At 44.3% G+C, this 26,368-nt stretch overlaps 1 protein-coding gene across 1 annotated transcript in view; it reads left to right on the top strand.

Annotated features, from left to right (window-relative positions):
* The window catches only part of LOC147148270 (synaptic vesicle glycoprotein 2B-like), a 53,204-nt gene extending 28,725 nt beyond the window's left edge, over positions 1-24,479 (top strand). Inside the window, exons 8-15 of the mRNA XM_086028255.1 lie at positions 269-382; positions 2,647-2,735; positions 2,845-2,920; positions 3,301-3,389; positions 9,849-9,982; positions 10,696-10,893; positions 12,044-12,203; positions 18,839-24,479. Of these exons, the coding sequence (XP_085884381.1) occupies positions 269-382; positions 2,647-2,735; positions 2,845-2,920; positions 3,301-3,389; positions 9,849-9,982; positions 10,696-10,893; positions 12,044-12,203; positions 18,839-19,022 (1,044 nt within the window). The 3' untranslated portion in view covers positions 19,023-24,479. The remainder of the gene's footprint in view (positions 1-268; positions 383-2,646; positions 2,736-2,844; positions 2,921-3,300; positions 3,390-9,848; positions 9,983-10,695; positions 10,894-12,043; positions 12,204-18,838) is intronic.
* The last annotated feature ends 1,889 nt before the right edge of the window (positions 24,480-26,368 follow it).

Below are 26,368 nucleotides of genomic sequence, written 5' to 3'. Positions count from 1 at the left end.
TTGTAGCATTTGCATATAATTAGCCTCAGAGTTTTGTCAAAGAAGTGAGGAAACAAGACCAAACAGATATGTTCATGCTTCACAGTTGGTGATACCATGAACAACCCTCATTAGCATCTGCAATGGCTCAAAAGTGTGATTTCCTCTTTGAAATTTGCTTTTAATTTAAGATTTAATTTAAAACTACACCATTTGAGATGTTGAAGAATTTTCATTGGTCGTGGGACAAAGATAAGATCCATATATAGTTCTCCTTTACCTTCTTTAGGTGACGCACATAAAGGCTCCAAAGACAGCAGAGGATGAGTTAATTGAGATTCAAAGTGCTACTGGAACAGCCGTACAACGCTGGGCTGTCCGCTCACTTACACTCTGTAAACTGGTACGTACATCACAACGAGTACAGTTCCACTGTACTGTATATATGTTTTAAATTTAAGATAGACTACAGATTAAGATGACAAATGTATCATGTCTCACAACCCTTACATTGGTGCGCTTGCGTAATGTTGATCTTGCCAAGCAGACATGTTTCCATAATTCCATTGAAAAAATAACAGTGACTTTACTGATTTATTGATTATACAGCAATTTAGTTACTAGTTAGTTTTCTTTCTTTTCCAATTATGCTAGGCATTGCGCCAGTAGAATTGGGTGTAACGGGGCGCATTGTGGGATGGGACGTATGGTTTTCCCGGTCAGCCCTTGCGGCGTCCCTTATTTGCATCAAAATCAAGGTGGTACAGAGTGCACGCCCGAGTATGCGGTGCACCGGACATTGCTGAAACAGAAATTAGTCTCCCTGGAGGTCGTGCATGACATTGGCACGCAAACTGCAATAGCTCCTCTTTTTTAGTCAGCCATGGGTGTGACGATTGGCAATTGGAGACCGCCTTGCATCTCCCTCTCGTACATCCATATGTGACCCACACCCCCAATAGTTCAATTCGTTCAATGATCATGATTTCTACAATGATTCACAGGGGTTGTTCCACGCTGATGTCATATTTCTGAATGAAATAACATGAGGTCCACCACAAAACGTCAGCGGAGTGTCTGTCTGTGCTTCGAATAAATACCCCAAAATCACATTAGACCAACAGAGCTGCAAACTAGACCACCTTGTAGCCAGTCTAAAATGTAGTCTACTTTTTGTCACCAAACTGCGAGGTGCACAGGTAGAGATGCTCACCCAGTGAGGCGCAGCGTGTCTTCCAAATTCACAAACACGCTGATCTAGACCATTGTCCCAGCACGAATGCAGACTACTTTCTGTCACCAAATTATCAGGTGCGTCGGGGGTGAGGCTGCTTCAAGCACCGGCACGCCCAGACAGGCACAACACGGCCCCATACACGCTAGACTGGACTTGCGCTGGCACGAAAATGAAGTTACACCCGTTTTTACGTCGAGCGCACGGCCGCCAGTCTACCAAAATAGGGTCCATAGAGTCATTAAAACCCCAGCAGCTGATGCCACTGTAAGCATTTATTTCAAAAGATGTGGTCGCCTTGCTCCCCACCACTTCCACAAGTCGCTTTTCTGACCTCATGTCCGCTCTTCACTGACTGGTTAATTCTGCTGTCTTTTTGCTCACGTTTTCCCTGCCTCAGAAATGCACCTGACTCGACTGTGACCAGACTAAATCACTGGTACAGTGTTGAGTCTGGATTTCCACGCTCGTATATTAAGCCTTCACTCTAGGTGGGCTAATTATTGTGGGGAGATGATGAAAATGGCTTATTACTATTGTTCATATTTTTGGTTTTATTATCCTCTATTTCTTGTTTCTAGTGGATCCATTCTTTTATTTTTTTTTAGCTTTAGTCATTACTTTTTTTGACCTGGAAAAACAACACGATTGTATTAATAACCGGAATTTTTGCTATTCTTACCAAGTGGAACGAACCCTATTGCATTTTTTCAAGGGGGTCTTTGTAATGTCAGATCGTATTATTTTGATTAAAGCAATCTTATTAATAAACTTTCACTGAATAATCTAGTATTTTGTATTCACAATTATGACATTAATTTTAAAAACTGTGGTAACTTGACTCATTCTCGGCTCTCAATTTATTTTTGGTATGTATGTTTTGTGTGCTGCATTCTGTAATCTAACTTTGGAATTCAGTAAAAATGGTTGATAGTACTACTATATGTTATCATTAGTTTCTGTGTTTAACAATGACACAAACCTTTTGAAAATCGGATAAACAATAAGAAAGCTATCAATGTTTTGGGGCCATCTCTCACAACTTTAAACCTGTGCACATGACATGTGCCAAACGGATGCCTTTTTTATGGGTGGCAGGGTTTATGTCGATTGGAGCTTGTTTGTTTTAGAATGAATTTTGATGAATGAATTAATTGGCCAACAAGCGCAGTGAGCCTTACGCCTGCATGGAAATTAGCATATGCCAGCAATTGAGCCATCTAAGAAAAAGGAGCCCCATATGTCAGCCCTATGGTGGAATAGTGTCAGTGATCATTCATCTCTCACCCTATATCATCTTGGAGAGATTCCAGCTTCCCCTATAAGTCTGACCAGGATAATCAGTATACTGTATGAAATGGGGTGGACGGATCCAATTAGAAACTCTAACTAGCTGTACATTTTCTCTAATATGTATTTGTGTTTGGTCCCAGGTTCTAAAGAACGTAGCATCTCTCTTTTCTGCTGAGTTGAGGTTTGCTACACTCTTTATGGCCATCATCTGGTTCTGCATGGCTTTCAGGTTTGCTCACAGTGTCACCCACTACATATAAAACTTGCCAGTCATTGCATTTAAAGCATTTGCTTTTTTGTCACACTGCTTTTTTGTTTGTTTGTTTGTTTTTTTACAGCTACTATGGCCTATCTGTGTGGTTCCCAGACATGATCAAGCACCTTCAATATGAGGAGTATGAGTCGAGAGTCAAGGTAATGGAATCACTGCTCTGCATTCACTGATCTGTTGTATTTCTTGTGTGGGACCCCTCGCAAATGAAATGTTGCATGTCAAAAGGTTTATCCAACAAAAAAGAATTTTCAACATCTGAACATCATCATGTAATAATATAGATATTACTTTTTCATACCAAACTTTTTCTGTAGGGTGGCATGTATTGTATATTCTATGGCATCCCTTTAGGACTTGATTTGCTTAAGTCACTCATCCCATCTGTGAAATGTTAATTTTGTTCATTTGATTTATCAACTTTTAATGCTTCACCCAGACAGACAGTCTCGTTGAATTAATTTGATTTAATTAGACCAGTTAATGATAATTTGCATCTGGCTGAAGTTGTTGCTCTCTTCAGGTATTCCATAAAGAGAAAGTGGAGAACTTCCATTTCAACTTTTCTTTAGAGAACCAGGTCCATAAAGAAGGGGAATACGTCCATGACAAGTAGGTGCCGCTTTGCCTTTCTCCTAAGTTGCTTAATTGACATTCAGATGAATTGTCATTTGAATAAAACCATGAGGTTACTGAACTGATATCAAAATATAAAATTGTTCTACTGTTGAAATTACTTCACCTTCTCTACACAGTCCTGCTCAGTGAATCATCTTGATGGGAAACATACAGCTTCAGGATTCTATCCATCCATCCATCCATTATCTGTACCGCTTATCCTCACAAGGGTCGCGGGGCGTGCTGGAGCCTATCGCAGCTGTATTGGGGCAGTAGGCGGGGGACACCCTGAATTGGTTGCCAGCCAATCGCAGGGCACACAAAGACAAACATCCGCACTCACAATCACACCTAGGGGCAATTTTCGAGTCTAATCAACTTACCATGCATGTTTTTGGAATGTGGGAGGAAACCGGAGTACCCGGAGAAAACCCACGCAGGCACGGGGAGAACATGCAAACTCCACACAGGGAGGCCGGAGCCGGGATCGAACCCACGACCTCTGAACTGTGAGGCGGACGTGCTAACCAGTCCACCACCGTGCCGCCGCTTCAGGATTCTATGCCTTCCAATTTGCAAAGCATCATGAGCACCTTGTGCCAAGTACGCAAGGGTTAATGCAACTTATCAATCATTTCATAAAGTGCACGCTGTGCTATATGTGAAACATTAGCTATATGTTAGTGATTATTCATTTTGCTCTTACATATATTAATGGCCAAATGCTTAAATTGTGAAGATGATAAACCTCAGGAGGTTTACGCCTAAGCATCATTTAATTGCTGGATACTGACACTTTGCACAGTGGACTTAGAATAGATCGATAAACTGCGGATTAATGCTGCAGACCTTATAAAGCATCCACTGATCCAAAAGATCTGCTCTGGTCAGATGTTTTAAATGAAGTGTTCAATTGAGGTAAAGGCAAAAAAGTTACAAGGTCAATAATGCCTTGGTGAAGAACAGTATGTAATACAATGGAGGGTCACTTGTGTCATAAAACAAAGTTTAAATCAAAATATGAGGTTAAGTCAAGACCGGATGCAGTCATAGTTTAATATTTTGATACAGAAAAAAAATCAGATTTTGAGAGTCTGTGTCATAACGGCTGTCGATAACAAGCTGATAATTATGAATCATGATGTTCCTGTCAGTTTCAGCTTGCAAGAGCATTGTGCCGGAGCCTGTAGAGGACTGTATATTTACGTGAGGGGTATGAAACTATTCACCAGAGCGGGGACTTTTCTCCTAGTACGAGGGGGATGAAGGTCGGTTCTCACTGGCAAGGGAAGGCTTGGCTTGGTAGACTGTCTGAGGAAAACGGGGCTCGGGGAGGATGGCTACGCTTAGCCGACGGATGCAAACTAGCCTGGATGCTAGCTAGCTCGATCTCTGACAGAGACGCTACACGCGGGCAGCTCAGTCTACCTCACCGGAACCTCCCGGTTCTAGACGACACTTCGGTCGGGGAACAACGTAGGTAAACGTCACCAAACTGCTCCACTGGTCCTCTTTTCGGTTGGGGAAAACAGCGTACTGCTAACTGCCTCCGTTTGGCGGCTTGCACACTTTTCTCTGTTCAGGCGCGCAAGCTCTGACGTCATCAATTGCATAGCGTAAGGCATCCTGTGTCCAATGAAATCAGTGTATTGTCCAATACATGCGCCACACCATATGTTAAAGGCAAACAGTACTCAAAAAAAGAATTCAACTCAGGATAACAATACAAAACAATACAGCAGAACTTAAACGGTGATTTCACAAACATGCAAACCTTCAGAACAAGCATGTTCATCCATCCATTTACTTCTGCTAATTGGGGGTAGGGTCGCGGATGCAGCAGCTTTGGCAGCAAAACTCAGACTTCCCTCTCCCCAGCCACTTCGTCCGGCTTTCCCGGGAGAATCCCATGGCACTCGCAGGCCAGCCGGGAGACATAGTCTTTCTAATCATGTCCTGGGTCATCCCCCGGGCCGCCTCCCGGTGGGACCTAACCAGATGCCCAAACCACCTCATCTGGCTTCTTTCAACGTGGAGGAGTCCTTTCCGGATGACCGAGCTTCTCACCCTATCTCGAAAGGAAAGCCCGGTCACCCTACAGAGGGAACTAATATCCGGGATCTTGTTACTTGGGTCACAACCCACAGCTTGTGGATATAGGTAAGGCTAGGAACATAGATAACCAGTAAATCGAGAGCTTCGCCTTTCAGTTCAGTCCTTTTTCACCGCAACGGACCAATACAGAGTCCACATTACTGCAGACACTGCACCAATCTGCCTGTCAATCTCCTGCTCCATCCTCCTCTAACCCGTGAACAATATCACAAGATACTTCAACTCCTCCACTTGGGGCAGGATCTCATCCCTGACCTAACACTAGAACTTCCATAGCCTATTTTTTAACCAGCCTACCTCTGAGTGCAAACTGACAAGCCAAATACTTTCACCCTCTACATCACCACAAAGTGCGGCGTGGACGTGATGGACCAGATGGTGCGGGAATACACTGTCCGAAGAGGAACACGGTGACTGGCCAGCGCTGTGTTCCTCTTCGGACAGTGTATTCCCGCCCCCTCTAGTCCCCCTTCCCAAAATGAAGTAACACCACCCCGGTCTGCCAATCCAAAGGCACGGTCCCTAATGTCCACACAATGTTGCAGAGGTGTGTCAACCAGGACAGCCCCACAACATCCAGAGCCTTTTACGAACTCTTGGGCGGATCTCATCCACCCCCGGAGCCTCTGCTTCCTCAAAGGTGTATCGGTGGAATTTAGGAGGTCTTCAAAATAATCTCTCCACCTACTCACAACAATAGTCAAGGTCACCAGCGCGCCATCGCCACTATACACCGTGTTAATGGTGCACTGCTTTCCCTTCCTGAGATGCCGGATGGTGGACCAGAATTTCTTAGAAGCCATCCAGGAGTCATTTTCCATGACCTCACCAAACACACCAATCAGCTGCTTGCGGACTCCCACAGGCCAGAAATGCCCGATAGGACTTCTTCACCTTGACGGCATCTCTTACCACTGCTGTCCATCAACGGGTTCAGGGATTGACAGACACCGACCACCTTACGGCCACTGCTCTGGTCAGCCACCTCAACAATGGAGGCGCGGCACATGATCCACACTGACTCAGTGACTCGCCTGCCCTGGGCCATGGGTGAAGTTCTCCTGGAGGTGGTTTTTGAAACTCCTTCTAACAGAATATTCTGCTAGTCGTGCCTAGCAAATGCCCACAATACGTTTGGGTCTGCCAGGTCGGTCTGGCATCTTCCCCCATCATCGGCATTGGAGCCAACACACCACCAGGTGATTGACAGCTCTGCCCCTCTGTTCACCCTAGTGTCGAAGACATACAGCCACAAATCCAATGACACAACCACAGTCAATCATTGAATTGTGGCCTAGTGTGTTCTGGTGTTAAGTGCACATATGGACACACTTATGCTTGAACATGGTATTTTTTATGAACAATCTGTGACATGCACAGAAGTCCAGTAACAGAACACTGCTCGGGTTCTAATTGGGGTGCCGTTCCTCCCAATCATGCCCCTCCAGGTCTCACTGTCATTGCCCAGGTGAGCACTGAAGTTCCACAGCTGAACAAGGGAGTTGTCAGAGGGAACGCTCCCCTCCATGGACTCCAAAAATGGTTGGTAGTCTGAACTGCTGTTTGGTACATAGGCACAAACAACAGTCAGGAAACCTGTCCCCCGAACTGGAGGCCGAGGGAGGCTAGCCTCTCATCCACTGGGGTGAATCCCAAAAGAGAGTCCAATCCCTCTGGAGTGGACTGGTACCAGAGCCCAAGCTGTTTGTGGAGGTAAGCCTGACTATGCCTAGTTGGAACTTCTCTTACTCACATACCAGCTTGGGTGCGTTCCCTGCCAGAGAGACATTCCATGTCCCAAGAGCCAGCGTCTGTAGCCTGGGATCAGATCGGCAAGGTCATGTTGCAAGGCAAACACTATTTGTTTTTTCACAAACTTCATAATAGTGGTTCAAAGCATTGCATTTACTGTATATTTTACACTGAAATTTGTTATAATTCATAGTTTCTTGGTAAATTTAGCCACTCCTTTGTCTTTTTGCACATAATTTGCCATGTTGCCGATTTAAGGCTTGGTCTTTTCTGGTTTCGAAATATGTTAATCTACACACTGTGTTCGCAAGACTTGCCCACACTAACCACAACAGACGTAGAGTACATCTCTTTAAGTCATCTTCCAATGCACCTAGCCGTAAATTAAAGAAGGGCTTTAAGACGTATGCCTTGTTTACAGCCACGGATATGAACGACTCAATATTCTTCTTTACTGTGGTTGTCAGTATGCTCATAAACAATCATGGACATTGATAAAATGTGTGTAGTAATGAAAATATGAACATTTCGATAAACTGAAACAGAAAATATCTAACATTTTGTTCCGTGTGTATTGAAGTTCTTGTTGATTTTTAATGGTTGGCATTATTACTGTCAAATAAGGACAGACAATCAAAGAGACAGACGAGTGGCTGTATGTACAGCCTTTCTGCTTCAGATTCATGAAGAAGCACAAAAAAAAATTCAAAGTTTAAATGTAGGGCTGCTTAACATTATTTCCCCATCTTCACTTGTACAGAATCAAATGTCGTCATCTGAATTTTTTTAAATCCAAATTTAGATGTTTGGTTCCAGGAGTTTTTTCTTTAACAATGTCTATGTTGTCTTTTAATTGAATGACACTGAGGTATCTGGGAAAGCAGGTTGTGGGACAGAGCAATACACGTAATCAAGTTCAACATTGCTGGGAAATCTGTAGTATCTTAAAACGCCATTTATTTTGGATGACGATGTGCATTATAAACGCAGCAACATCGATTTATTTGTATTTTTTTAGTTTCTTTAAGGGAAATTAACAAAACATCTAGTTTTAAGGCTCATACTGGGGCTGTTTACTCAAAACTATGAATATGCGGCTGCCATACTGCACCAAACTGGAAAAAGTTAAACCAGATTTATCCACAACAGATATGATGTCATAGCGTCGTGTGCCAAGGGCAGTTTTAATTTCAATGATTTTGATCAGACTCGGTTGAGTGGAAATACATCTTTACTTTTGGTCTTTTGCTCAAAACATCCTATTCAAAATCAAAGGCGGTCAACACTCGGTTCATTAATGCTAGGTTTACATTATGATCCCAGTGGCTACGGCTGCCCCGTTTAACCAAATTATAGTGTGCTGTGGGATTTTGGCCATCTTTTTCTCCCTACTCAAGTCCTGCCAAGTGGTCTGTCACAGGCCGTAGGGCGAGGGGAATGCTGATTCCCGGGGGGCAAAAATGGCTTGCTCTCTATTGATTTGTTTTTATTTGAATTTTTTTTTTTTTTTCCTGAAAAATGATGGGTTGGAGATGCTAGGATTTGGCCTGACGCCAATGATGCACTTCTCGTCCCACTGCGGACGACCTCCAACTGTTGCTACAGCCTGTTAATTACTGTCATGTGACGATGCATTCACCCCATTTTACAACGGCTGACTAGGTTTCTCATGCGCACCATGACTGTCGTGGCTACTGTTTTGGCAGTTTAAAAATGTGTCCCAGCATCCACGCCAATCACAGCCTTTCACATTTGCCCATCCCACCTTCCTCCCACATTGTTTTCAGTCCATTGCGTTTTGTCCCCGGTGGCCTGAAATGTGATTGACGCAGCCGCCAGTAACACAACTCATGAAAGAGGTGATCGGTGATACTCTTCAGCGCGTTGTGTGTTGTTGCTCATTTCCATTACACAAAAAATGATGGAGTTGTGTAAAGCGTAAGTGTTTGAAAGACAGTTCTGCCAACCAATGAAAATATTTATGAAAATGCTGTTATGAAATGTTTTCATTGGTTGTTTGGAAACTTACTTTAAATTAGTTAATTAATCAAGTAAAATCCGAGGAGATTGTCATCAGAGAGAGACAAAATGGAATAAGGAATTAATCCATTGAAGTAATTGATTTTAATTCATTGGAATTTACATCACCAAATGTGTGTCATGCTGTTTGCTCACAAACAGACTAAACATTTGAATTTGGTACAAGGCTATATTTAATGAGATAAAACAATGTTTTAAGTATACAGTATGTGACTACTACTACTGTATCATACTTGACTTCTATGCTATTGCAGAATTAAAAAAAAAAATGACAGAATGGGACTTCACTTCAATACAATAACAAGTTTTCCGCTTAAAATAGGATACTACCATGGAGTTCATCATGTATTCATACATGTATGCACCATATGGTGCTCATATCTATGCATGCGGCAAAGCTTGTTTGCATAGCAGTTGTGATTGACTGCTCCAGTATGTATTACTGAGACCATTCTGCTCATTCTGCAAAGCCTCCAGCAATAGAAGTCAGAGTCCATGTTTTCTTTGTCTATTGGCTTGTCTGTGTGTCCCATCCCATGCCCATAGGTTCATCAAAATAGAACTGAAGTCCGTGAAGTTTGAGGACTCATTGTTTGAAGACTGTCTCTTTGAGGATATCAAGTCCACTGACACAGTGTTTGAGAACTGCACCATACGCAACACTGTCTTCACAAATACAGGTAGGTTCAGGTGAAGCAGCTCATATTGGTGAGGCTCAGTGGTTTGGCTGATGTGTTTATTCAGTATTATGGTTTGAGGTAGAAAGAAAAACTCCCTTTGTAAGGTTGGTCACCCTCTGTGCAGCTCCATATACGAGGTGTCTCAGAAATGATAGGAAATAGAATAGAAAAGGAAAAGGAACAGAAAAGATATGTTCCAAACCCAACCTACAGACTATGAATTTCCGTCTTCAATGTGTTGGCTCGACGATCGACCGGCACGTCTGCAAAGAAATCCCGCGGTTTGATTCGATTAGTTGGCAAAAAGAGCTGTGCTGAAGCAACTTCACTATTCAATCAACCTGTCTCCGTGTGATTTTTTATTCCTGCCTCCCAAACTCAAGGGGTCATCAAGAGACCCATTTTGAAAATATGGATGACATCATGATAGTCATGAAGACGGAGCTGTGGAGGATCCTGTAAAAATCCTTCCAGGAGTTCTTGAAGGCTTAGCAGAGAAGGACTGAGGAAAGTGCATTAGACTCCTGAAAGATTGCTTTGACGGGGAAAAGTTGTAGTTGGATTTGAAATGTATATATTTGTGACACCAGTCCTGAATCTTTTCTGAAACACCTGGTATTCTTTATTATTCATTTCCTTTAGCTGTCCCAATATACAGAGGGACAACACCCTGAACCTCCCTTAACCATTCTGTTCTTTGTGATACTCTGTAGACCTGAAGGAGAAGTTCATTGACTGTAAAATGGAAAACAACACCTTTGAGTACGACAAATATGGCTGCCACCTGGACACTGGTGAAGAGAATGATGTCCTCATATATCTAGTCAGCTTCCTTGGCAGTCTGGCCGTGTTGCCTGGCAACATCATCTCCGCCCTCTTCATGGAGAAGATTGGCAGAGTCAAGATTATAGGTGATGTGAATTTTACTTTGCTGATTCCTCTGATAGGATTTTTTTAGCTGGAGACATACTTCAATACATCATGAGCTTTTTTTGATCCATGAACCCATACAGAGCTCCAATATTTTTTCAACCTTAATAGAGGTACCTGGATGCGCTTCAGACCAATGCATGAAAGTCTTTCCAAATTACAAATCCACATTGCCATTGATCAAGACTTCTATAATTGTTTATGTATTCTTTTGTTTTTATTGAGTTTCGGAGTCCCTGATAACATGGGTGTTTCCAACCTAAGAGTGGGGTTCATTTGAGCTGTTGGAAACACGTGAACTTGTACTTCTATGTGTGTGTTTATTACTGTGTACATGTGTACAAATATCATATCAGCACTTCATTCATTCAGCTGTTAAGGAATGATATAAAAACGGTCAACGCCCTCATGGCACTCCCCTGCTTCTCCATCTTCCTCTTCTCACATTTTCTCTTTGCGACAGAAGCACACTTCCTCATTGCAGGGCAATAACATTTCACACAAATATATATTTTGCAAACCATTAACAACATTGCTCCAATGTATAGATTGCTCCAAAACTACACAACCACTCAACACTATATGAATATAACATTATCAAATCACTCAGGATTATATGTTCATTCTACCTCAGTATGATGGGCAAACGTGTGGCAGCTATTTGGTGATTAATAATAAGCAAATGTGGGATAACTATTTAATAATTATTCCTTCATCCAGGAAGGCTGGAGCTGAGAGTCAAACCCGGAACCCAGACAATTTCCAACTGCCCATTTCGAGACTCTATGTCCAAGTGGAGACTTTAGTGTGCGACTAGGAACTAGACAATGAAAAAAGCTGCTTTGATTGGCCATGATTGAAATCGCCTCTGACCACTCCCACAGCACTGCAGTCCTCCCCCTCGCAGATCCGCCGGCTTGCACTCATCCTCAAAATTACTCACATCGGGTCGAAGCCACCTCCTTGCAGATATGCTATGCACCGCGCCAGATTCACAAAAATAGAGCCCAGAGTCTTTAAAGCTTTAGGTGTGATGTAGAAGAATTCATTTTGAGTCCAACATTGTGGGTAGGACAGTCAAACCTTTGGAGTAGGATTTTGTCATTTTAATTGGACTTAACCTCTCCTCAGGTGGCTCAATGTTGATCTCAGCAGGCTGTACCTTTTTCCTGTTTCTGAGCTTCAGCCAATCTGCGATCATCGCTCTACAGTGTCTCTTCTGTGGCGTCAGCGTGGCTGCATGGAACGGCATCGAGGTGGTGACAGTAGAGCTGTACCCTGCTTCCAAAAGGTACCAACCTGGTTTTGTCATAACAGTATGATTGATGTTATTATTTTTTAACCTGACCTGTTCAGTTGCATGGCCATGCAGAATTGTTGATCTGAGTATTTATATAGTGTCTAATCACACAAGCAACTAAACATGTCTATGGAAACTAATTTGTGAATAAACACCGTCTCACATGCATTTAGTCATCTTGAGAGCAGAGTTGCTCTGCCGGCACACTGAGGGAGGGTGGGCTGAGCCCCGCCCACCCACAAGGGTAGCTGGGCCAGCGCGACCATGTTGTGGGGGATCCACTCGATGGACACCACCCACACACCGGGACCCAGGGCTTTCCCCCGGCTCCATCGCTGCCCCTTGAACTCACAACCATGCCCACCCGCTGCCCAGCGCAGCCCACTGCCACTACCAATCCCACCCCCCCAGGAAAGCAAGGGCGTTGCCGACGGGGCCTGAGGCGGGGTCTTGGTCTTAAAAACATTGTAAGTGGAGAAAAATTATGTGCAAGTTCCCAACGTTGTGAACGTACCCTGAATGCATCACATAAAACTCGAAAAAACATTTTTATTAGTGGAGCAGTGTTGCTAATCAATTATTTCATTTGCCCATCCCTTGGTTGTTGGTAAGACTTTAATGGTACTACTACCCTTAATAATAAGTGCTTATCAATCTGGTACTTGAATTGTATTCTTATCGGTCCATTTTTGCTCCAAAAAAACACATTAACAACATTAGAATTAACACAGTTTTGTTTTGCTTTTTAAATGAATTAACTTGTCTTGCAACTGCAACAACACTGATGTAAACTAAATGAACAGAACAATATGCACTGTCCTTGAAGAAGAAGAAGAAATAATAAAATAGATGTAATAATAAAAATGATGATTTACAGGAAAATAAATGTTTTTAACAACAATGTTAAACTATAAAATATAAATCAATTATTCAGTGCAAAAGAAAACAGTGGTGTGGAACTGCTGTCTCATCCTGCAGCGGGTTTAGATGTTAGTCAGTCAAAAATGGTGCATTTCTCCATTTGACTGTGATGCACTTTTGCTAACTTTTAAGGTTGCTTGTGTACAAGCATGCGTGTACATTCAAGGGCCGCTGTCCTGCCTGTTTTCCATCTCTCCCGGCTGCAACACAATTGATTAAAATGATCAGCTCATCAGCAAACTCTAAAGAAGCTTTGTCATGATTCGGATCATTTGAATCAGGTGTGTTGCAGCAGGGAGAGATGGAAAACAGTAGAGCTGGGCAGTTCGTCCCTGGGCCGGACCGGTCGGACCCTCCGGCCCGGCCGGATACCCATTTTGGGGGCGGAGCGGTGGGGGATGACACATTTTTAAAAAATGGCTGGACTAAGCATGGCCCACTAATCTGCCCTCATGCGTATGACGTGGTCGAGGCGGCCAAATTTCATCTCAGCCTACTCAGTGAAAGGCTTATTTTTAGGCTTCTTTCTACTGCCGCGTCGGCGCGAGCGACAACTGCCACATTGATTCACATGACTGACGCATTGTGCTGTTGACGACAGGTCTGCAACACATGCTACGCACACACTTCCCTACTTCCGGAAATATGCTGTAGCAAACCCCGTGTTGTATAGTGGTTTGCTGGTATGCTTTTAGTTTGAAGGCCGTGAAGAAGGGGAAGTGTGTAAAATAAATAAGTAACTTGTTGACTACGACTTCTGGCCGTCTGTTGGACCCAAATAATTATACATTATGACAAAACCAACCCCGGGGCTCGCAATGGAAGTAATCACATGCAGTTGGGTAAGTAGAAAAGTACTAGTAGCGCATTTTGAAGCGTGTTTGAAGTGTGTCCACAGTAGCTTTGAATAGTAAATTAGCCAGCTAATGATCCTTAAAAAGTCCACTGATAGTGTAGTGGTACACACGCCCGAGTTGTGTGCGGGCAGCGTGGGATCGATTCCCGCTCAGTGACAGTGTCTATGTGTGCCCTGCGACTGGCTGGCGACCAGTTCGGGGTGTAGTCTGCCTTCGCCCATTGACGGCTGGGATAGGCTCCAGCAACTCCCCGCGACCCTGTATAGGATAAGCGGTTTGGAAGATGACATGACATGACATATTTGTGCCCTGCGACTGGCTGGCGACCAGTTCGGGGTGTAGTCTGCCTTCGCCCATTGACGGCTGGGATAGGCTCCAGCAACTCCCCGCGACCCTATATAGGATAAGCGGTTTGGAAGATGACATGACATGATCCTTAAAAAGCCTCTGCCATTCGCATCTGTCCCGCTGCGGCGTCAATCACGGACATTTTTTTTGGAGGGGGGGATCATTTTTATGAATAAGGGCGGGGGGTTGCGGCCGGAAGGGTATCCAGGTCAACGGGGGAGGGTCGCGGCTGGACCGGCAAAAAAGGGTCAAGTGCCCAGCTCTGGAAAACAGGCATGACAGCGGCCCTTGAGGACCAGGTTTGGACATTCCTGATTGAAATGATTGTTTGCGCTTGTGGCAGCGTGCGTTGTCACATCTACCTTTGAGAAATGTAACCACACTTTGGCAGGGCCACCTTATACTCAGAGGCCCGAGGTTAACCATCAAATATAGGCCCCCCTGTCCAACCCTAACCGACATGCTCAACTCATTTTTCAACATTGACAAACAGATCAGCAAGCATATTTATGCTTTTCATCAATTTTAACACAGAGAATAGCCAACAAATCAAAAGGTTCACACACTATACATTTTATAAACCAATAGTGCATTTTTTCAGTCACTTCTATTAATGAAAAAAAAAACGTTTGCACTGATATAATAAACTACACTTAAACAAATTAGCTCATGTAGTGCACGCTTGCACCTACAATACTTTCTCAGCTCAAAATCAGAGCTGGGCACTTGACCATTTTTTGCTGGTCCGGCCGCGCAACGAGCTGCGTGGTGCATCCGTCTACGTGTGGGAAACCGTATGTCATCGCAACATGTGAGACAGCAACGTGCGAGACAGCAACGTGCGCTCAAGCGTGTTTGTATTTCCTTATCGTCACATCACATAACCCGCGCCTCCCACCTGCAACTGGGACATACCATTACAAGAGGGAACGGGGGGGCAATACCACAATCCCTATAACATCAGTTGTCGCTCGCGCAGACGCGGCAGTAGAAAGAAGCCTAAAAAGAAGCCTTTCACCTAGTAGGCTGAGATGATTTTTGGCCGCCTCGCGAGCACATCCCACGCATGAGGGCCGATTAGTGGGCCGGACTAAAATCAACTTCCGGCCATGCTTAGTCCAGCCATTTTTTTAAATTGTCACCCCGCACCCCTCCGACCCAAAAATGGCATCCAGGCAGGAGGGTCCGACCGGTCCAGCCCAGGGACGGACTGCCCACCTCTGCTCAAAATACTATTTAAATAGTAATAAAGTGCAAAACATGATAGCGCTCCGAACGTTGGCGTCACGCATCCCACAATACCTTGCGCCAAATACAAACACGGCCATTTTGGCAAGGTAGAAAACTTGTCGCTAATTTGAGGAAAACGACACAATGGTAGACACCTTTTTGTGTGCACCGGGGTGCCACAAAAAGTGGCGGCAAAACAAGGGGCAAGCATTCTACAGGCTACCAAAAGAAGAACCAATTAAGTCGTAGCGCCGGCGTTCAGGCAAATGGCTTCTCCAGCGCTGGACGTTGCCGCCAGAGATGGGAAATTCAGGTCCAGAAAGTAAAAACCCTGCCACAGTTTGGCTTGCGCCACAGGTACTTCTAATCAACTGAGCTCATCTACCTGCCGGTTGAGTAGAAGCACCTGTGGCTAAAACCAAACTGTGGCAGGGTATTTACTTTCTAGACCTGGATTACCCATCTCTGGTTGCCGCAAGCGCCATTGTGTGCGCCCGTTCTACAGCGAGGCTGAGACGCCCTGCGTCGGCATCCCCTCCTTGTCCGCCTGTGGAGACCGCGTTTCCCATGCCCTCCGAGCAAGGCCGACCAGCCCCGGCCGGCCTCCGCCCGCCCACATTGCTCCCCACCCGCCAGCCAGCCCTGGCTCCGAAGCCACTTGGTTGATCCTGCCAGTATGCTTGTCTCAAAGATGAAAGCCGTGTACTGTAAGTACACACAGCCAGTAACCTTCCAAGCTTTTGTATGATGGCAAGGACTCCCAGGGTAGTGCTCCCCATCTGCCGTTGTGATAATTGAAAACTCACTCCTGCCGCATCTGTGATATCCAACCTGTCCAGCTTGCTCATTATGTCCTTTTCATCAAAGTGAGATGTTAATTCACTTGGACAGAATATGGACGGATAAACTGCCGTCGCTACGGTCCTGTTAGCTTGGCTGCGTAAACAAATGCACGCAGGGATCAGGCACATGATGTCAGAAGTCTATCGTATGGATATGTGATAGGTGCGTGATATGATAAATAAACAAATGGCAGAGTAATGTGGAATTTAATGCCCTCCGATAGGCCCATTGGCATGAGGCTATAGACCCCGTAGAGCGGACTTCTTCGTCAACTTTTGCAGTGGGGAAGTGACTGACAGAAAGTTCAACAAGTGGCAGAATAACATGAAACTATTAAGACTTTTAAGACACTATAATGCCACGGCGCTGCAGCATCGCCTGCAAGTTGGTCATCTCATGCCAAGAATGTTAAGTGATTGACAGGAAAATCAACAAATTTGATTTTACTTATTTATGTATTTATTTTAATTCTAAAAGGCCCTTGAATAATGTAGGCCTCTACTCCAGTCCAGATAAGCCCGTTGGTAAAGTTGGGCCTGCACTTTGGATGATTTTACGCTCTCCACCATGATTGTCAATTACTCAGAGCACTGACTTCACAAGAGCTTCTTGTTTCTGTCATGCATACCTCCTGGAGAGTGTTCTCGACCTCGCCAACTGTTGTGAAGGGTTTTTTCTTCACCGGGGAAAATATTCTTTGGGCAGCCGCCACAGTTTGATAGTCTTCGGGGTATTGTTGAGCTCACCAGTGTGTTCTTGAAGAATGTTCCAAACAGTTGATTTGGCCAAACCTTCTTTTTTTTCTGATTGGTATGTTTTGATTTTTCAACCTAATAATGGCATGCTTCACTGATAGTGACAGCTCTTTGGATCTCATGTTAAGAGTTGACAGCAATAGATTGTAAATGCAAATAGTACACTTAAAATGAACTCTAGACCTTTTATCTGCTTCTCATAAATGGGATAATGAAGGAAAAACACGTGGCCACGGAACAGCTGAGCAGTCAATTGTCCCATTATTTTTGGTCTCTTAAAAGGGGGAGTCATGCAAACATATTTTTTCAAGAATATGTTCTATGCAAACCGACTAGTTGAAATAAGGCATTTTGATAGCCAAGAGTTTATCCACCGGTTTTTAGCCATCTCTTGGGGCAGCCGTTTTGTCACTTCTGTCAACTGAAAATGACATCACAGTTGCTCAGGGCTCAAGTAACGACCAATCACGGTTGACCTGTTTTCTGAGGCTGAGCCGTGATTAGTCATTACCTGAGCTCTGAGCAGTTGCGAAGTCATTTCCTGTCAAAGTGACAAAATGGCCGCCCCCTGAGATGGCTAAAAACGGGTGGATTTTGCTGCTGAACTCATATTCCACCAACGCAATATTAGTCAGAATGCCGTGTTTCAACTAGTGGGCCTGCATATAACATATTCTTGAAATAATTGTTTGTGTTGATTCCCTCTTTAAATAGGGTGAAGCAGATATACAAACCTCCAGTTAAAGCTAAAAGTCTGCAGCTAAAACTCATCTTGTTTGTTTCAAATCCATCGTGGTGGTGTTTAAAGCCAAAAAGATTGTGTCCATGCCCTAATATTTATGGACCTGACTGTAGTAGCAGTTCTCAGATGATTCAAACTCAAAAGAACATGTTTTTTTTTTTAAGGTTGAAATGCTTCTTCATTTCAGTTATATTTTTCCCTGCAAGGTAAAGGACAGGGAAATAATTGAATTATGCCAATAAATCACCATAAAGTATTTGACATCAGCATCCAATCAGATTGATCTTGTGTGGTCACTATACTGTTCACCTCCACTAGGGGAGTATCTGTGGAACTGATTTGATATGTGTTACGAATGTTCTGTTTCAACCAGGATTATAGTGCTCAATTGATTTCTTTGTCTGGCATTGCATTTTGGCCACAGCGGTTCTGGGGGGAATTACAAGTTCTACTTCATGACAAAAACACATGAATCTATTTTTTATATTAATCTATTCTGATTAGTATTGTGTTTGTGAGATATGATTTAAATAGCAAAATTCACCCGTTTTTAGCCATTTCAGGGTGTGGCCATTTCGTCACTTGCTGTCAACTGAAAAGGACATCATAGTTGCTCAAGGCTCAGGTAACAACCAACTATGACTCAGCTTCAGGAAACAGATGAGCCGTGATTGGTCGTTACCTGAGCCCTGAGCAACTGTGATGTCATTTTCAGTCGACAAAGTGGCAAAATGGCCGCCCCCCTGAGATGGCTAAAAATGTGTGGCTTTTGCTGCTGACCTCATATTTCACAAACACAATATAAATCTGAATGCTGTGTTTAGACTTGTGGTGGTGCATAGTAGATATTATTGTAAATACAATTTCTGGGTTGACTTCTCCTTTAAGCTTGCATGACAAAAAATCTTCTTACATCTGTCTGTATCCCAGGGCAACGGCCTTTGGTGTCCTGAATGCTCTCTGTAAACTGGCGGCGGTTCTTGGCAGCTCTATCTTCGCCAGTTTTGTGGGCATCACCAAGGCCATTCCCATCCTGCTGTCATTTGCTGCGCTGGTCAGCGGCGGCATGGTTGCCCTCAAATTGCCTGACACACGAGAGAAAATTCTCCAGTGAGGTGACCTGAGGTCCAATATTGAAAGCATTTAAATTAAGACATACTGTATTTGCTTGATGTTGAAGTCTTGGCAGCACCAATCGACTCTTACTGCACTTTTCTTTCCAAAGCAAGGATGGAAGCAACTAACACTTTTCCAATACAAAATGCCATGTTCTATTGTTTATTTGTTATGTTGACAATGTGTGTTTTGGGAGGCTGATCAGTTAGTGTGTAATGAGAAAGATTTTGTTTGTTTCCGGGATCAGGGATTGGATGATCTTGAGTTGATATGTGAAAAGAATATTCCTACACTAATTAAAATATGTGCACATTCAATATGAAGACACAAGTCACATGATGTAATTGATCATTAATCCACATGCTCTGTGTTGAATATGTAATGTGAATTGACCTTACAAAGTGACAACAGAAGTTTGGAATTGTCTCAGTGGCAACAAAACAAAGGCACATTTGTGTTGTGCTGCAAAAAAGACACTACAATTAGCTAACACATAGCTTGTCCAAATGGCATTAATTGTGTCCTAGTTAAATGTTTACCTGCGTCAGTTCTATTGACTGGAAAAGACTGATACATTTAAGGCAGAATCAATTATGATCATTAAATAAGTAATAGTACACATTTTTAAAAGCTTACTTAAATGAATGGCTAAATCGCACCTACACCTTTGCCAGAGATTTGCCAAACAGTATGTTTTTATAACTAGAGTCAGTTCTGTATTATTATTCATAGCTGCTTTTCATTGATGATCCATCCATCGATTATCTTCCGCTTATCCGAGGTCGGTTCGCGGAGGCAGCAGCTTCAGTAGGGAAGTCCAGACTTCCCTCTTTGCAGCAACGTCTTCCAGCTCTTCCCCAAGGCCTTCCCAGGCAAGCCGGGAGACATAGTCTCTCCATTGTGTTCTGGGTCATCCTCGGGGCCTCCTGCCGGTGGGACATGCCTGGAACACCTCACCAGGGAGGCGTCCAGGAACCATCCTAATCAGATGCCCGAACCACCTCAACTGACTCCTCTCAACGCGGAGGAGCAGCGGCTCGACTCTGAGTCCCTCCCGGATGGCCGAACTTTTCACCCAATCTCTAAGGGAGAGCCCGGACACCCTGCGAAGGAAAACCCATTTCGGCCGCTTGTATCCAAGATCTTGTTCTTTCGGTCATGACCCACGGCTCATGACCATAGGTGAGAGTAGGAACGTAGATCGACCAGTAAATTGAGAGCTTTGCCTTTCGGCTAAGCTCCTTCACCACAACAGACCGATACAGGGTCCGCATCACAGCAGACGCTGCACCGATCCGCCTGTCGATCTCCCATTTCATCTTACCCTCACTCGCGACCCCAAGATACTTAAACTCCTCCACTTGGGGCAGAATCCCACCCCCGACCTGGAGAGGGCACGGCAACCTTTTCCGACTGAGGACCATGGTCTCAGATTTGGAGGTGCTAATTTTCATTCCAACCGCTTCACATTCGGCTGCGAACCACTCCAGCGAGAGTTGGAGATCGCGGCTTGAAGAAGCTAACAGTACCACATCATCTGCAAAAACCAGAGATGCAATACTGAGGCCTCCAAACCGGACCCCCTGGACACCTCGGCTGCGCCTAGAAATTCTGTCCATAAAAGTTATGAACAAAATCGGTGACAAAGGGCAGCCTTGGCGGAGTCCAACCCTCACCGCAAAATAATCTGACTTACTGCGGGCAATGCGGACCAAACTCTGACATCAGTGGTACACGGGCCGAACAGCCCTTATCAGGGGGCTCTGTACCCCGTAGCAGCCCCCACAGAACTCCCCGAGGGACACGATCGAACGCCTTCTCCAAGTCCACAAAACAGATGTAGTCTGGTTTTGCGAACTCCCATGCACCCTTGAGGACACTGCTGAGGGTGTAGAGCTGGTCCACTGTTCCACGGCCGGGATGATAACCACATTGCTCCTGCTGAATCCGAGATTGGACCTTCCGAAGGACCCTCCTCTCCAGCACCCCTGAATAGACCTTACTGGTGAGGCTGAGGAGTGTGATCCCTTTGTAATTGGAGCACACCCTCCGGTCCCCCTTCTTAAAAAGGGGACCACCACCCCGGTCTGCCAATCCAGGGCACTGTCCCCGATGTCCACGCAATGTTGTAGAGGCGTGTCAACCATGACAGCCCCTCAACATCCAGAGCCTTTATGAACTCCGGGCGGATCTCATCCATCCCTGGGGCTTTGCCACAGAGGAGCTTTTCGACTACCTCGGTTACTTCAACCCCAGAGATAGGAGAGCCCACCTCAGAGTCTCCAGGCTCTGCTTCCTCAGTAGATGGCGTGTCGGTGGAATCGACGAGGTCTTCGAAGTATTCTCCCCACCGGCCCTACAACGTCCAGAGTTGAGGTCAGCAGCACCCCATCTCCACTATAAACAGTGTTAATGGTGCACTGCTTTTCTCTCCTAAGACGCTGCATGGTGGACCAGAATTTCCTCGAAACCATCTGGAAGTAATTTTCCAAGGCCTCCCTGAACTCCTCCCACACCCGAGTTTTTGCCTCAGCAACCGCCAGAGCTGCATTCCGCTTGGCCAGCCGGTACCTGTCAGCTGCCTCCGGAGTCCTGCAGGCCAAAAAGGCCCAGATGGACACCTTCAGCTGGACAGCATCCCTACACCGGGTTCGAGGATTGCCGCCACGACCGGCACCGACCACCTTGCGGCTACAGCTCCGATCGGCCGCCTCAACAATGGAGGCACGAAACATGGTCCACTCAGACTCGATGTCTCCCCCCTCCCCCGGGACATGGGCAAAGTTCTGCCGGAGGTGGGAGTTGAAACTCCTTCTGACAGGGGATTCTGCCAGACGTTCCCAGCAAACCCTCACAATACGTTTGGGTCTGCCAGGTCGGACTGGCATCGTCCCCCACCATCAGAGACAGCTCACCACCAGATGGTGATCAGTTGACAGCTCCGCCCCTCTCTTCACCCGAGTGTCCAAAACATGTGGCCGCAAATCCGATGATACGACTACAAAGTCGATCATCGAACTGCGGCCTAAGGTATCCTGATGCCAAGTGCACATATGGACACCCTTATGTTTGAACATGGTGTTCGTTCTGGACAATCCATGACAAGCACAGAAGTCCAGTAACTGAACACCACTTGGGTTCAGATCGGGGGGGCCGTTCCTCCCAATCACGCCCTTCCTGGTCTCACTGCCATTGCCCACGTGACAATTGAAGTCCCCCAGTAGAACGATGGAGTCCCCAGGTGGCGTAGGTAGCACCCTCCGAGGACTCCAAAAAGGGTGGGTACCCTGCACTGCTGTTTGGTGCATAAGCGCAAACAACAGTCAGGATCCGTCCCCCCACCCTAAGAGGAGGGAGGCTACCCTCTCGTCCACCGGGCTAAACCCCAATGTACAGGCGTCGAGACGGCGGGCAATAAGTATGCCCACACCTGCACGGCGCCTCTCGCCTAGGGCAACTCCACAGTGGAAGAGTGTCGAACCCCTCTCGAGAGGACTGGTACCAGAGCCCAAGCTATGTGTGGAGGTGAGCCCGATTATATCTAGTCGGAACTTCTCAACCTTACACACCAGCTCGGGCTCCTTCCCTGCCAGGGAGGTGACATTCCATGTCCCAAGAGCTAATTTCTGTTGCCGGGGATCGGACCGCCAAGGTCCCCGCCTATAACCGCCGTACAGCTCGCACAGCACACGACCCCTTTGGCCCCTCCCAGCCCATGGGACATTGATGATGTTTATTTCTATACTGACACTATTGAAGAGGTGTTCATTTGTTAAATATTCATCCATATATTTTCTATTATCCTTTTGATGTATCAAAGAAGGTAGACTACCCTCTGGACTTGCAGTCATTCAATCACACTAAATATTTGAATGTTAAAGTAAATCTCGAATAGTGTCAGTCAAAAATAGCTTACCTTTGTAAAGGCAAAACAACTAATTCAATTGTCCAGTGATTTCTGTGAACAGGCACGTGATTGCATTCCAAGCATCACCTACAATTGATGAGCAGATCAACACTCACACACACCTCCCCCACACACACACACGCGCACACACATGCAAACACGAATGAAAGAACACTAAACGTGTGGGTGATGGAGAAAAAACGCTTTATTTTTCTTGTAAAATTTGGTGTTGACATGTATTTATTGCAAGTGGTTCTGCGCCGCAATTGGTTGTCTAAGTGACTAACTGCATGTTTGTCTAATGTTTTATCTTGTTCGTGTATCACGTGTGCACCTTTAAAAATGTCCTCACTTGGTCTGTGCTTCCCTAAAGTCTCACTCATTTCCCTGCATATGACTTACATCTCATACTGTCAAAGTGGCACTTATATGTGCTCAGCATTCTCCAAAGAGTAAGAGAAGCTGAATTCAAGATTTCAGTCTACATCTCTGCTCTACATGGTCTGTTAGCTCTGGTTGTAGAGCTACAGGGGTTATGTTCGATGACAACTGTTGTCGTGTGCCATCACATTTACTAGCTTGAGGGCAACATACATGAGCTGTCACCAAACGAAATATACGTACAGGGGATACAGCTGTAGAATCAACACCATTACGCCTCTTTGGCTACAATCGGTGAAAATAAGCTAATCGTGAGCATAACATAGAGTAATAATAATACGAAATGCGGTCACTACATTCCTCTGCCGCTTGAGGTGTTGGTTACCAGCCACCTCTGCATGTCGGCTTGGCCATTGAAGCATGTTGGACATAATCAACAACATATGACTTAACACAGCAGCAGCATAAACCTCACTGTGTTAGAGGGGCTTCTGAAATCTGAAAACATCCAAAACGCACGCAGCAATAATTCTAATGCTCTATCATTGCTGTTGCTATCAAATGCAATTTTGGGAATAGTTATGTGGAATCTTGTTAGAATATTTTCTTAGGGGTGTCAGAGAAGTAATCAAGAACCGTGTTACCACAAAGTGTGTTCACTTGAAAGATTACATATTGTTACCATATACTAGGCAAGCCAATCAAGGGCAAATTTTGGGGGGGTTCAAATTTCAGTTGGGGGTAATTTTCTTTTATCTCACTTATTTTCATATTTTGTACTATTCTGCTGTCAGCACTGCAGATTGTTTTACAAACTGTTAAGTATCCAATCATAATTGTTGCTGCAGTGTGGCAAAAAAAAGTGCAAACCAACAAATGTTGAGAGTATCTTGTCATTATTGTTTGATGTCATGACACCGATAACCAAATCGCTTTTGACAATGAAATGGTAACGTAGGGTATTTATGGCTTATCATATTTACAAATTTTCAGTGTCGTTATTTGTGTCTGGAATAAGTGAAAGCAAAGCCCGCTGTTTGTTACAAGTGCAAGTGATTGAAATTATTGTCTTTCATTTCATTGTTGGTTCATGGTTTGATTTGATTTCTATTACGTGTGTATTGGTGGCAATGACAAGTCTGACCATTAAAACTAAATTTCCAGTTCTCTTGCAGTCTGTGAACTAGATTTATTCATTCATTGACTGAAACACAACACATTCATACTCAAACTTTCTACATAAACTCAGATTGGTTGTTGTGATCTTAGTATTATGCATATATACATTAACTGTTACTAATAAGAGACAAAAAAAACTGTAATGCCAATTTGTATCCAAATAGTCACAAATTATTATAGAGATCAGCTTCAAAACAATCAATGAATTTACTTTTCTTTTTATAAGTACCCACATCTGGGAATGCCCCAGAGTAATTTCCTGCCAGACCTCGACCAGGGTCTCTTGCAGTGGAGACAGTGGAAGCAATGAAACGTGATGTCCTCAAATGCTTCAATTGCATCAATGCCTTCATCGCTCAGAAACTGCTGCATCATGGCTGCCACATGAGCTCAGGCAATTTCAAGCACCAGAAGTAAGCCAACGCGTGCATAAACAGATGGTCTGACAATGAGCCTGTCCATCCCGTTAACAGCAAACCAGGGTCCATCAGGCTAGCGTATCAAGGTACAGTATGTGTGGCCTCACAAGGATAACCTTCCCAAGACCCACTTAAATCCTTCCGGAAACATAGTGGAAGCAGCATCATCAAAGGCTGGTTTTCTTCAGGGGAAAATGGGGTGTATTGTGCAGTCAATTGGATTGGAATTACGTATAACAATAACAAAGAGCATCTTATGTTAGTACAAACCTTCAGTCTTCTTGAGAATGAAAACAAAAAACGAAAAGCAAACAAGAACATCTGAACTTCATTTGGGGTAAATAAGAAGCACTTGAAATGGTGTTGACTCCCATGTGTGTGTGTTGACTCCCATTTAACATGAGTTTGAATGTGACGGCTTACTTCTGAACACACCCACATCACACTTGTGCTTCCACATTATCTGAGTTGTTTATTCTTCCCTTCTTAAAAAATGTGTCCATGTGTTTTTTTTCAATCAAATTTTACAAGTAGTATTAATTTTGTTGACGAAAACTAAGCGAAAATATTTTCGTCAACCCACATTTTTCACTGGAAAAATAGACTAGACGAGACTAAAACCTCCATTAATAAACAATAACTGGGACTAAAAATGTATGAATTTTCATGGAGTAATAAATACGAGATGAAAATATAGTTCATTAAAGTGGAAGTCAACGCAAACGTTTTTTTTTCCAAGTATATGTTTTATGCAAGCCCACTATGGAAACAGGGCATTCTGATAAATATTGCGTTTGTGGAATAAGTGTTAATCCACTAGTTTTTAGCCATCTCTGGGGCGGCCATTTTGTCTTCTGTTGACTGAAAGTGACATCATAACTCCTCACAATGACCAATCACAGCTCAGATTTAGAAAACATGTCAGCCGTGATTGATCGTTGTGAGCAGTTGTGATGTCATTTTTAGTCGACAGAAGACAAAATGGCCATCCCCAGAGATGGCTAAAAAACAAGTGCATTTTGCTGCTAAACTTATATTACGTATATACTTATAAAGTATATTCCACAAATGCAAAAAATGTATCAGAATGCCGTGTTTCAACTAGTGGGCCTGCTGGGAACATAGTCTTGAAAAAAATATGTTTGGGTTGACTTCAGCTTTAAATAAAGACTCGGCTAAAATCTATTATATGATTTCTTGCCGTCGGCCAAGTTTTCGTAAGATTCACAGCAAAATAACACTAGGTGGCGAGTTGCCTGTTACGGCAAAATAACCACTAATGTAAAACATTAATGGATGGCCATGCTTTGCATGGGGCCCGGGAGAAAGCAGAGACGTGATGTTTGGACACATATCCGTTATATTGAAGTGGACAAAAAGAAACGTTTGTTTGTTTTCGTAGAAAGGAAGGAATGTGAGGAAAAAACACGACAAACCTGAAAAGACACATCGTAGTTC

This window comes from Filicampus tigris, chromosome 4, assembly GCF_054856515.1.
Source record: "Filicampus tigris isolate MCC_2025a chromosome 4, RoL_Ftig_1.0, whole genome shotgun sequence".
Classification (NCBI taxonomy): domain Eukaryota; kingdom Metazoa; phylum Chordata; class Actinopteri; order Syngnathiformes; family Syngnathidae; genus Filicampus; species Filicampus tigris.
Note: the sequence above shows the minus strand (reverse complement) of the source record. Positions and strands in the feature narration are given on the sequence as shown.